Source organism: Equus quagga, chromosome 19 (genome assembly GCF_021613505.1).
Source record: "Equus quagga isolate Etosha38 chromosome 19, UCLA_HA_Equagga_1.0, whole genome shotgun sequence".
Taxonomy (NCBI): Eukaryota; Metazoa; Chordata; class Mammalia; order Perissodactyla; family Equidae; genus Equus; species Equus quagga.
Window position 1 is genome coordinate 27,713,620 of NC_060285.1, and position 13,761 is coordinate 27,727,380.

Sequence of the window (13,761 nt, forward strand, 5' to 3'; positions counted from 1 at the left end):
CCACATAATGTGCATAAATGATAAATGAGGATATACTGTTTGCAAAGCACCCAGTGAAGGAACAGATGTTTTTATTTGTTTGTTTTTAGTTTTATGTCTTCAGAGTGCTTATTACTTAGCTGAGTCTATCCCTTGGAAGGTTTTATGATCGGCAAGCTGTTAAAGGTGTTCTGTTCTTCTTTTTTTTTTTTTTGCCAAATTCTGCCCTGACAGTTCATTTGTATTTCATTAAATAAATACACAATGTAGAAAATATATAGTATGTCCAAAATACTACACTAGCCATTAGGAAAACATGGATGAAAGCTCCAGTGTGTTGTGCGTTATAGTGAATGTAGAAAGTTGACAAGCTAATGAGGATAGTGCTGGAGGAAAGAAGTGGTATATATACAAAGGCACAGAAATGTGAGCTAGCATGGTGTGTTCAGAAAACATAGGTACTTCAGTACATATGAAGCCTGTGGTATAGAGTGAGAGGTGTCCAGAGATCAGACTGAATCGGTCATTGGGGAAATACTCATGCAGGACCTCATATTGCCATAACCGTATAATAATTTGGGCATTATTTATAAGTTTTTAATATTTTATGGGACTGTATATTAGATTTAGGTTTTTGCACTGTTAGGTTAGCAAGGAATTTAGAGTACTTCTCAACCATTGTTAGGTTCCCTCTGGTAATTACGAGTTATTTACTGTATTACCTTTTGCCTCAGTGATCAGAAGGCTTCACGTTCTTAAATTTTTTATCATTCCTATGAAGTAGATTGGAGCAGATATTTTGCTAATGGGGATATCTAGAGAGAGGATATGTTGGCAGATCTCAGCTAGTCTTCTTGATTAGAACTAACTTCTCAGATTAGAATTCTATACTCTAGCAATTAATTTATTCAACGTAAAAGATTATTGTAAGAGTTTTCTTTATATTTTGTAGCTTCCCCAGAATGGACAATGATGTACCTTTGCACAATATTAGAATTTGGGCTTAAAATCCTAAATTACAGTTTACTTAATAGCACCATTGGTGTGAATAAGACATTTGACTATATTTCATAATATACAAATCGTTATTGCAATATTAAATTCTATTTTGAAACCTTTCTCTGCCTCTTTCTATAGGGTTTCATATGTCCCCAGTGTATGAAATCTCTTGGATCTGCTGATGAACTTTTCAAACACTATCAGGCAGTTCACGATGCTGGTAATGATTCAGGTCACGGAGGAGAGGCTCTCGCTTTGAAGCGGTACAGTGTAATAGTTTTAAAGTGTAATGTTGTATGAATGCATGTGATATCATTGTTTAATCATGAATAATTAGTTTGTGAAAATGGTAGTGTTTTATATTATTTAATTTTTTAAATCTATCTTCATTTGGCATGGCCTTCCATCTTTACTGTTATAAACTATTTTGTCCTTGAGCAGCAACTATCTATACAAGCATCTACAACGTGGTACAGAGATTGCTTTAAAGAAGGTTGTGAATTATCAAAAGGTTAAATTATATTTAGCATATTCTGCTTAATAATGATATTCTTTGTTTTGAAGATTTTGTAGTAAGTTGTTAAAGTAATGAATTTAGCCAAGAATTAAATTTAATCATTACTTCTTAAAATTTCTTTTATAATCACCAATATAACAATGAACACACATACACAATCTGCTTCGTGGCAGTTTTGCCTAACCGTTTTAAGAATTAAGTTAAATTAAAATGTAATTACTTAAAACAGCATTCAACAATATAACTTTGCTTTTCTACTGCTCTTGGTGAGAACTCTTGTCTTATATTCCTACTAAAGAAGAAAGCTTGATTGCATTCTATTTGTTAAAAATTTCTTTGCATAAATGCCTTTTGGTTGGTTAATCTGCTGTAACACAAAGGACACCACTTAAAGGAAAAGTATTATGACTACATAACTTTGTGGTTGATAGATAATGTAGAACTGTAAAATATGCTTGTTTTAATTTATTAAAGTATGTGGGAAAACCAATGCTTTGGGAAGTATGAATCTTCCCTTTTACGTAACTATTAATGCTCCGCAGTACTTTTTGTGTGAGTTAATAATTTGGGGTACTATTCTTTTGTTATTTGTTAGTAAATAGATATAAAATATATACTCATATTAAATCACATTATCAATGTTTTTATATTTAGTATCAATTTAAGAGAGTTGCTTTTCAGCTGTAAATTAGACAATGCCCAATATGTGAATTTTCACCGTAAAAATCTCCACAGTCTGCTCTTGTTCTTGCTTCTTAACTTTTCATACAGTGTTTGGCTCACTGAAGCCTGCCTTCTACCCTACCATTCTCTTGAAACTGCTCCTACAAAGGCCAACAGTAACCTGGATTATTTTCAGTTCTTAGCTTACTTGACCTCTGTTTTGGTTATCTATTACCTCGTAACAATCCACCCAAAACTTAAGTGGTTTAAAACTGTAACAGTTTATTATTTCTCATGATTCTCTGGGTTGACTGGATGGTTCTGCTTTAAGTGATGTAGACTGGGATGCTGGGAAGACCAGAAGGTCTAAAGTAACCTCACATTCATGGCTGGGAGTTGGTGTTGGCTGCTGGCTGGGAACTCAGTTGGGGCTATTTGTCAGGGACCTCATTTCTCTTTCATATGGGCCTTCCATGTGGCTACTTGGACTTACTCTTGAGACAACATATGATTGTGATCGTTCTTTCTTGATCTGTTTTGTGTGCTCTTTTTTGTCTGTATAACCTACCTGGGTTAATATTCACATCCATGACTTCCTCCTAAACTACCTCTCCAATGTAGCATTATCTCCAAGTTGTCTCCTAGGTGTCTTGTGTAGGTGTTCCAGAGGTACCTCTGGCTGTTGACATTTTGAAAACAGGGTTCATTATATTTCCTTCTAAGTTTGCTCCTGTTCTACTGTTACTTCTTTTGGTGATTGGGAGTATTATCTTTCCACCCAGTTACTACAGCCAGAAAATGGGATGTGCTCATTTTTACACACCTGCCATGCTCCCCTGTCTGATCTGTCACAGAATTTAGTTAATTCTCTTTTGACAGCTCTCATAAACTTTTCGATCTTCACTGCTACAGCTTATTTTAGGCCTCATCATCTCTCACTTAAAAATATTTTTCAGTATTTATATTGGCTCTCTGCCTTCAGTCTTGTACCTCTCCAGTTAACTTTCCATATTGCTTCCAGAGTAATATTCTTAAAATGCCAGTTTGATTGCTGTTGCTCTAAAGAGTAACTTTCACTAGTTTCTCATTGCTTATGGAATAGTTACTGTGTACTTTTCCAGGTTTATTTCTTACTATATCGGCTCTTCCCATCTTCCTGCGTCTCTCCAGTCTCTGACAATTACATCCTGCTGCTCTCTGACACACTGGATAACGTGACTAAAGGCAGGACGTGTCTTTTAAATCAAATCCCACATGACTTGGGTGGGTTGTGAAACCTCGTTTTAAAAGCTCTCTGTTTATCAGTTGACATGTGAATTTCATCAACATTGTCACATATTGAAACTTGATGCATTAGTAGTTTTTTTGGGGGTCAGATTTTTAAAATGTATGTATAGCAAGCATAAATAGTGTACAAAATTCAAATGATTCAAAAATTGTCTGGTGAAAATTGACTCCTTGCCACCCCTTTTTTCTAGTCTCTTAGTTTTCTTCACTTTTTTGTGTATACTTCCAGAAATAGTCTACGCATATATATACATATGCTTGTATCTGTGAATACATAAAAAGAAATGTATAAATATATGTAATCACATAAAAGAGCAGTTCTGCACTGTTGTAGACCTTTTGTTTCTCTGTGTATCATATGGATTACTTTATATCAGTGCAGCTACAGCTATCTCATTCTTTTCAATGACTGCATGGGATTTTATCATTCTCCTGTTGATGAGCATTTAGGATATTTCCAGTGTTTTGCAATCCAGATGATATTGTGGTATATGTCCTTGTGGACACATCATTTGAAAATGTTTGTATCTGTAAGATAAATTTCTAGAAGTAAAATTTTTGGACAAAGTTTCCTTTAAAATTTTGATAGATGTTGCCAAATTGTGTTTTGTAGATATCCTAGGTTGTTTTGATAGTTACCCATTTCAAAAGATTTTCTTTGGTAGGCAAATTACTTTCACAAATTTGTTGAAATGACACTTTTTAAAAGATTAGTGGGAGCAACCAAGTCCACCCAGTTCGAAGTTGAATCGGGAGCCAGCCCTGATGGCCTAGTGATTAAAGTTCGTCATGCTCTGCTTTGGTGGCCTAGGTTTGGTTCCTGGGTATGGAACTACACCACTTGTCTGACAGTAGCTGTGCCATGGTGGTGGCTCACACAGACGGACCAGAAGAGCCTACAACTATACGCAACTATGTACTGGGGCTTTGTCGGGGGAAGGAAGAAAAAAGGAGGAAGGTTGGCAATAGATGTTAGCTTAGGGAGACTCTTCCCCTGCGGAAAAAAAAGAAGTGGAATTAGAATCATCTTCCTTGGAATTTCATTCAATTTCATGTGAGCCATTCAAATATGTTAGTAATTTCTTTCTTCATCATTTTAGTTTTTACATAGAGTTGGAAGATGAATAAATAATAGGTAAAACTTAAAATGCACCCACACTTTTCCATACACATATAAACACTAAGTGTCCTTTAGTTGGCATGTGGTTTCTGCAAATCAGATTAGTTTGTGGGCCACATGAAAGAAAGGGAGAGATGAAGATGTACACACACACACAACAGAGAAATGAAAATTTCACAAAAAGACAAATTTTAAGAGTCAACAAAAGTAGCAGGAATTTATTATCCCTTGTATTTAGAGATTAAAGACTTCACCACAAAGGTTACCTCCATCATGAAGCCCTTCCAGGTGGAAGTGACTACTATCTTTATGCTTCTCTTTTTATTTCTGTCACAGAACTGATGATGGTCTGTTACTCTTACTTGTTTACTGTTTACTTCCCCTATTAAACTGAACAGCTTGATAGTCTGGCCTAGACAGCAAATGTCTGCTGAATAATGAATGAATTCTTTACATATGAATGTCTACAAGAAGTACAGGACTCATTTCTCCATCTTTTACATTTCTCTTTGTTGGCAGTTTTCTTCCTTTTCTCCTGTTAACCCTGTTTCACAGGTGAAGCTGCTCTGTCCCTTTGCTCTCTACCCCTGCCCCTATCCCAGAGAATAATTCTCCTACCAGTATGTGCCATTGTCTTTTACCTTGCTGATATGCTTTAGGTGGTGTGGACTTGGTCTTCCTCATCATTAGAACTGATGCTTTTCTCTTAGTCCCTTTATATTAGAATCAGTTCATTTGAGTATTCCTCATCAACTCGTTTCAGTCTTCTGCCATGGCAACCATTGGTACTGGCATGGAATAAGGAGAGTCCCTTTTTCTGCTGTTTACATTCCAACAGGTGAAGATATGTTCCTGACATCCAGAAGAATAATTCCAACTGTGTTTTCTCATGGAATTTCTCTCCTGTGTTAGGGCTCGTGCAGTCTGCTTACATTCTTTGTCAGACTGACCGTTAGGTGAGGGGAATAGAATGTGGGAAGGTTTTGATAGGAGAGAGCACTTCACGCTCAAGGAATAGAAGAAAGCCAGTGTTGCTAAAACTAAGCAAATGATGGGGAGAATGATAAGGCAAGGATTAGATTGTACAGATTTTTTAGTCCTTGATAATGAGTTTAGATTTTATACTAACTGCCATAGGAAGCGATTGATGCTTATTGTTGGTAAATTAATGGTAGACGTTTTTCCATTTATGAACAATGACCTTTAGGAATAAAATTATTTTTCTAAGGGTTTTATACATATGCCACAATATATAAAATCTACAGTAGTGTTTTTTGTTTAAAAAATTGAGAAAACCGGCATATTAGTGTACAGTCACTAGCCATGATTTGTTGAGACTGGGTTCTTAAACAATATTAGCCATTAATTCCTTTTTTCCCCAATTTATGTTTAGAGATGATATAACACTACTCAGACAAGAGGTCCAAGACCTGCAGGCTTCACTTAAGGTAAAAATAAAATTATTATATGTGTTTATTTTTAGTTAATACATCTTTTAAAATTTACCAATTAAAAATCCTTTTTGTTTCCTTAGGAAGAAAAATGGTATTCAGAGGAATTAAAGAAAGAATTAGAAAAATATCAAGGGCTGCAGCAGCAAGTAATTGTTTTTAAATACTTGAAGTGTGTTTATTCATTGTTTATTTTCATTTTTGAAAATTAAGCATAATACTTTTTTGTAAGCAGGTAGCCTGATATAACTTCCTATTTCTCTGTGTTTAATAGTGTACAGTGTGTATCCTTTGCAGTTTCTAATGAATACAAACAAATATATGGGAAGCTAAGATGTAACTTCTTAAAGATGCTTCGTTAACAATCAGTTACATGTGGATTGTTTTTTTATACCAGGCTACGTTATTCTAGTTTCTGCAATATACCTAAATAGTTAAAAAATATAGATTCAAACAGTAGTGAAACACTTCAAAGCATTTGTGTTTGTGACAAATTGGAAATCACTAAAATGTCTATTAGTAGGGAGAGAACTGTTATTAGCTGTTTATAGTTTATATTAGTGAAGATTGTTTGAAAAAATGGGAAAACTGTTGTATTAACCATATTAGGTTTTAAAAAACAATATAAATATTTATATTTACCCACACACATATATCTACTATACAACTTTACATAAAAATGATACATAGAAAATAAGAAAATCACTGTAATATCAAAAGTGGTTATTTTGGCATGAAATTCTTTTGGTGTCTTATATTCTTTATAGTTTAATGTATTTTCTAGATAAATGTCTTAACCAGTTATGGTTTTTATAAGCAAATTATATTGATTTTTATGCTAAACTTATGTAAAGAATCATAGAATAATGAATTTTACCAAATCCTTATATAGTTTTCATTTGTAAGAATAAAGTGGATACCCTTCAACAATAGTTCTAATATTTTTCTAAAATAATTAGTGATCCCTTTGTACATTATCTTAATGTAATAGGACTCTCACTAAGTCTTTCTGCCTTTTTACCTAAAATTGTCATTTGGACTAGAAAAGAAAAACAAATAAATGGATAACAAGAGATCAGTCTTATTTTACTACTCGACTTCTATAGTTGAGGATGCATTAAAGAGGTTTTTAGTAATCTAAAATACTTGGTGTTCGTTTACTCATGTTTTACATAGATGCTGTTAACAACTGATTAAACATGGGCTATATTATTTTCTGTACCTGAAAACAGAGAGGAAGTTGTTTACCATTTGGGATGACTATTTCATATTTAATAAATTAAATAAATTCTCCACAGTGCAAGATAAAATTGTCTTGGTAGGGAACTTCCCTTGGGGGAAAATGTATTTTAAATTATGATGATTCTTAGCAATCCATATGTCTAATCTAATGTATAGGAAAATAAAAAGTCAGGCATACTCTCAGATGCCTTGTTAAACTCTTTCAGATATGTATGATTCTTTAAAATGTGGAAATAATGACTAGGCAGTATATTATTTTGTTCCTAATGCATGTGATAAATTAAACCTTATTGAATATATACTTTATTTGTGCTTCTTTTACAGATGGTTTATAATCCTGAATTAAAAATTTATCCTTTTAAAGCCAAATTTTTTAGTAGAGATAGTTCCATGGCATATTTTAGCTTATGCAGATTTTCAAATATCATAGGATTGAATCTTGCCTTCTGACTTAAGTATTTGCTGTAGAATCTATTATTTATAATTATAATAATTTATATTATTTATTTATAACTGAACTTATGGAATTCAAGTTGCCATCTATTTCAAGACCCATAATAATTTAATATATGTTAACCTAAAAAAATTCTTAGAACCAGTGAGGTATGGTTCTATCATTATGCCAATCTGCCTAGTGGTACCATAGAGATCTGGAAGAATGTGAGCAAGTGAAAATTTAATTTTCATCAAAATCTTGCTGCTTGCTTGACAGAATGTGGCTTTCACAGATTTTTTTCACATTGTTAATTGTAACAGTTTTGTCTTTTCCTTTTAATGTATTTGTTTATGTCTTTTGTTTTCATTGAGGAGTCTAAACCTGATGGATTGGTGGCTGATTCATCAGCAGGTAACTTTATTTAAAGCTGATATTTTTTCATTTTTCTTTTTCTTCTTTATCATCCTTTTTAATTTTTTTTCTCTCCTCTGATGCCTGCTATGTGAATTTTGTTTTGTGGTTTTTCTGTACTGTATAGCTCTAAAACAGTGAAGATAACAGTCATATTCTAGGTTTAGAGTGCTTGTTACCTGTGAAGTTCATAGTTTAATCAGATCAGCAGAAATCTTAGTATTTTCTTAGTTCATTATATTCTGAAGTTATAAATAAACTTCTGGAATATTACATTAATATGATTGTTTAATGAAAAGTTAAGTCTATATTAAAGAGTGATATTCTCTTTTTGTCTTGAAATAAAATGATGAAACTAGCAGCTTTGTAACTGACTGTAACTGGAGAAATGCTCAATGAATGATCAAAATTATATTTTGAGATTAGCTCTTCTATTTAATTTCCCTCTGAAATCTTTTTTCTTTATAAGAATGAAGTGTTAGGACTAGACTACATATTTTAATTGGTTCTTTTTTTAAATTTAAGAGCTTGATTGGTTTAAACTATGTCTAATTTCATTTTGCATTATAGCAAATTTTATCACAGGAGCAGAATATATTCCTTGTTGGTCAGTTGGCTGATATATGAAAATAACTGTGAATTGTGAAATCAAAATAATCATTAAACAAATATTTATAGATTATTTGAGTGTGATGCTAAATATTCCTTTCATTTGTTTTATATGTTTGTAAATTATGACTTGTGCCTTAAATGAATCAGGGATGCTTAATTCTTGAAGTGTGAAGATATTCTACATATAATTGGATAGTAGACTCATGTTGATTGTCTTTAACTATTACAAAGATCATGATATAAATAATAACAATTTAGGAAATATAATTAACATTGTATTTGAATAACTACTATATTTTTTTTGTAGAACTACAGTCTTTGGAACAAAAATTAGAAGAAGCCCAAACAGAAAATTTTAATATTAAGCAAATGAAAGACTTATTTGAACAGAAAGCAGCCCAACTTGCTACTGAAATTGCAGGTAAATTGAATCTCAATTTTTAGCCAATAAGTCAATCTCGTTATCTTTTTGCCATTATATATCCTAGAAATAAACTTCATATTTTAGTGTGACAAAGCATTTGTTATAGACTGTGATGGTGATTATTGGAATCTAATGATAATCGAGTTGCTATATAAATTATTTTGTTTGTCCTCCCACCTCCTCCCTTCAAAGGACTGGTTTTCTCCGTAGAATTCTTCTTGAATTTTAGAGAAGATGAATTTTCTTTTGGGGTATGCTTAAAGATTAACAAGTAACATTTTGAAGAAGTAAAATAATGTAGTGTAGATTTAACATTTGGTTATGCTATCAATTACATAGTATTTTTTAACTACATGCTTTTAGGCAAAATATTATATGTGATTTAGTATATATTAAAATGCTAATTAATAACTTAGTGTTGTGTGGAATTTATGTAGATGAAAACATTTGATTATTTTAAGTTCATTATTTAATGTAATCAGAAGTACTATAATTTTATTGTATATATTTATGGTTATCTAAGGAATGGGAATTTGAATTAGAGTGATACATAGATATGCCCTATAATATACAGGAATTTACAAAACTGTCCTTCCCTAGAGTTAATGTCATGAAAGTAATATTTATATAACTATCCTTAATTAGATATAAAGTCAAAATATGATGAAGAAAAGAGTCTTCGAGAAGCTGCTGATCAAAAGGTGACACATCTGACAGAAGAATTAAACAAAGCAGCAGCTGTAATTCAAGATCTGAAGACCGAACTGGTAATTTAGAAACCATTTGTTGGAATGTACTTTTATAATTTTCCAAACTAAAAATGAAACACTTACTTTGATAAAAAAGTTTTAAAAGTATAGCTTGAGTAAAATGGAGGAAATAAAAAGTTTTTTATATTTCTACCACCTACATATATTGTATGTATGATATTTTTAAATAAAAATGGAATTTTATGATACATTTATTACCTTCAATGTTTTTGTTGTTTCTATCTTAATATCATCTGTCTTTTCAGTAGTTTCCGTATCTGCATCTCTGATCCTGACCTTCTCTTGCACTTTCTTTTATAAATACGTCTGCTTTTAGGATACTTCTGTTTGCATTGCTAGCTTTCATTTCAAATTCAACAAGTATAAAATCAAGTCAACATATTTCCTCCATAACTGTATGTCTGTCATTGGTGCCATACTTCTTCAACTCTCTTCCCAGGCTTAACAACCTTGGAACCGTCCTTGATTCCTTTCTGTCCTTTATTTAGCACTCAGTAAATATATAAATAAATCAATCAACTACATTCAGCCTGCAGCAAACCCTAATTATGCTTACATCTGCACCTTCATTTTTATTACTAGTTTTTTAGGATAGAAAATGAAGGAATGTAGCATTTATCTAGTGACTGTTATGACCAATGGCTGTAGTTTGTGAAGGAAAGGAAAGCAAATGAAGCACTAAGGATAATTGTAAATTTGCTGTTTTCCACCTTGAGTGGTAACGCTATTAAATATGAGATAGAGTGGGAAGAGGAGAGGCTTGTTGGGGGAAGGATATCAGTGTTTGATATTTGGAGTCCAGTAATTGATATTATAGATGGTTTTCATTTTGTTTTCTTTGTAGTGAAACCATTTAAAAATTGTGTATTATTTTAGTTTTTCGCTGTAATTTTTAATTAAAATGTGTTGCTTCACAGCTTCAGAGACCTGGTATAGAAGATGTTGCTGTGCTAAAGAAAGAACTGGTCCAAGTTCAAACACTGATGGACAACATGACCTTGGAACGAGAGAGAGAATCTGAAAAACTCAAAGATGAGTGCAAAAAGTTACAAGCAGAGTCTGCTAACTCCGAGGTAATGAAGTTCACTGCACTTAAATGTGATCGAGGTTAACTTGTTTAGTGTATACTGTTGACTGAAGCCAGAATTTGAGATTTTTCTGAGTGTCTTGTCAAAATAGTATTTGCCTTTCTTTCTTTTGCTCTGAGTAATATTATTATATAGTCAGTATAGTCTAATAGTCAATATTTTTTGTTTTTGCTTTATGAAGCTAGACTCTTAGAGAATCTTGTTCTATTTAATAAGTGATGTATATTGTGGAGAGAGATTTACAGTTAAATTTACTCCAGGCTAGTTAATAAGTGGTAACTGAGTTTATCTCAGTTTGATAGGGGTAAAGGAAGTATAATTTCATTTTCTACAATTTTAATACTAATGTTGTTTAGAGAAAATATTTACGAAAGACTTATTTTCTAGTAAGCTTGTTTTTCGTTTATCAATTATTGAATTACGTTGTTGAAAGAAATCTTAAACATCATCTAGTCCTGTAATTTACATGTACCGGTTCCAATTCTCCTCAGGAATTACACAGAATAAATTATACAGTTGAGATATTTGAAGACTGTTCATATTTACTCTTGAGTTTTTTCTTTTCCAGAGTAAACATTCTCAGTTCCTTCTACCATTTCTTACATGACATGACTGTGGGCTGTAAATCCCTTATATAGTTATGTCAGCATATGACAAACTCTAGGATATGTAAAAGTATATTTGCTTGCAAATACTAGCCCATGTCCTTTTTATTGTTCTACAGGAGATATTTTGTTATGGTGACTATTATTTGTCATTCTTAAGCTTCCTCTTGTGATGCTGCCTTCTGTTTTTCATATTTTCAGTTTAAAAAGTTAAGTTATAGTGACATTTCAGTTTGCATCTCTTAGAGTTTTTAAGCTGGTGATCTAAAGCCACTCTATTCATAATTAGCAACATATTGGTGAGCTATGAAGTATAACTATTACAGATAACCCATGTCATCCTCTATTTTCCTTCCTCCTCTATCTTATCAGTGGGGGAATGGTGAGAGTTTATGATATAGTATACATAGGCGTGTGAGGCTTTCTGATACTTCACACTTCAGACTTCACATTTATGAAGTTCAGGTGCAAATTTTTCAAAAGTGATCTTTGTAGCCAATAATCCCACAGTTTTTCAAACAATTTCAGAGAGTTCATGAACTTATTGAAGCCAGTTAAGAGCTCCTACTGTATAATCAAGGACAGGGTGAATCAAAGAAGTCTCATGAGGAAAATTCCTATTCAGATAATGCTAAAGTAGAAATACGTGAGCCTGGGTGAATCCAGTCATTTATTCCTGTGCTTCAGTAAGAATTACTTTTCATTAAATCTGCATGCCTACTAGTATTTCTCAATTTAAAAAAATTATACTCTTTTGATTAAAAAATTTCTTTAATGTTTTTTGAAATTTCAAAACAAATGTCAGATGGTGACTAAAATTGAATCACAGAATGTATCTATTTTAAAGTGCAGTCGTCTCTGACCTTTTCCAGCCGAGAATTATAGAATTGTACATATACTTGTTACACGAATAGACTTTGAACAATGAGAAGAGATTTGTGTATTTATTTGCATTTTGGGGGAAAATGTGTGGGAAAATCTGAGTAATATTTAAGAATTACTCTAAGTTTAATATGGATGAATTTTATAAATTTGTTTTTGTCTATGTAGACTAAAATATCTTTATAAGTAATGCGAAGAGGTTATTTATGATGAGAAAGTTAACTAAAGTTATAAATTTCGAGTGAATCTATTTAGTGTCTTCCCACATTGTCCTCCTGTCAACAGAGGTTATTGTAGGAAACAGTGTTTTTTTTTTTTTTCTCTAGAAAAGGTGTTTCTGGGAAAGAAGAAAAATAGGTTAGAAATCCATTCTTCACATCTTAACTTCTTTCAAGTTTTCATAAAATTTATCTTTTCACGTTTTGAATTGCATTTTAAAATAAAGAGATTTATTCTTGCTGAGTGATGATTTAACATTTGATTATATTTTTAGTAAAACATGGATAATATTTACTCCCTACTTAGTTAGTTAATAGATATGTAGTGATAGAGACCTCTGATTATGTTGAAATACTTTGAACAACTTTGGGAAATGGTAGTAAAGAGTCAGAATAATATTATTATTGAAAACAGTCTCTTTTTGAGCATCACTAGGTTTTGGATACTATGTTAGACACTTTAAATATGTGGTCTAATTTGTTTTTTTAACCCTTGAAGTTAGGTTTGTTTTATATGTAAGGAATCTGAGGCTCAATGAGGTTAAATAACTTGTTCAAGCCGTATACCTAAAGAAGCTAGGATTGGAACCCAGGTCTTATGCAAAACTTGTGTCTTTCTGTGTCATGTTATCTCCCATTTAAGGTGGTCTGATGATTGCCTTATGAGTTAATTGGTGCTATTAATCTTGATCTAATATTTATTATTGCATTTTATATTTTGCCATATTGTATGTTGTAATATTTGTGTTGAGTATAACTTAAAATACTTTTGAGTTGTGCCTCATACCATTTCCATATGAAAAAAAAGTGCTACATAAATACATCATCTCATTTGTTTATAACTGTTTTTAGCTTCTGCTTTTTAAATATGTTGAATATATTTTATTTATTAAAAGTCAATTCTGTTTATTCTCAGTGAAGTGTGTTGGTTACTTATAGCACTTAGAAGAACTTAATAGAAAAAAATTTTATTTTATGTGTTACTGCTTTACTGAACCTAAATATTGGCATTAGGAACAAAATGCTGTAAAAGGAATTAAAGAAGCTAAAAATGGAA

General features: G+C 32.0%; 1 protein-coding gene across 3 annotated transcripts in view; it reads left to right on the forward strand.

Annotated features, from left to right (window-relative positions):
- The window catches only part of EEA1 (early endosome antigen 1), a 157,162-nt gene that overhangs the window by 35,287 nt on the left and 108,114 nt on the right, over window positions 1–13,761 (forward strand). For all 3 annotated transcript variants that reach the window (XM_046646282.1, XM_046646281.1, XM_046646283.1), the window contains 7 exons: window positions 1,117–1,241; window positions 5,959–6,013; window positions 6,100–6,165; window positions 8,066–8,105; window positions 9,025–9,138; window positions 9,787–9,908; window positions 10,829–10,984. In XM_046646282.1, the coding sequence (XP_046502238.1) occupies window positions 1,117–1,241; window positions 5,959–6,013; window positions 6,100–6,165; window positions 8,066–8,105; window positions 9,025–9,138; window positions 9,787–9,908; window positions 10,829–10,984 (678 nt within the window). The remainder of the gene's footprint in view (window positions 1–1,116; window positions 1,242–5,958; window positions 6,014–6,099; window positions 6,166–8,065; window positions 8,106–9,024; window positions 9,139–9,786; window positions 9,909–10,828; window positions 10,985–13,761) is intronic.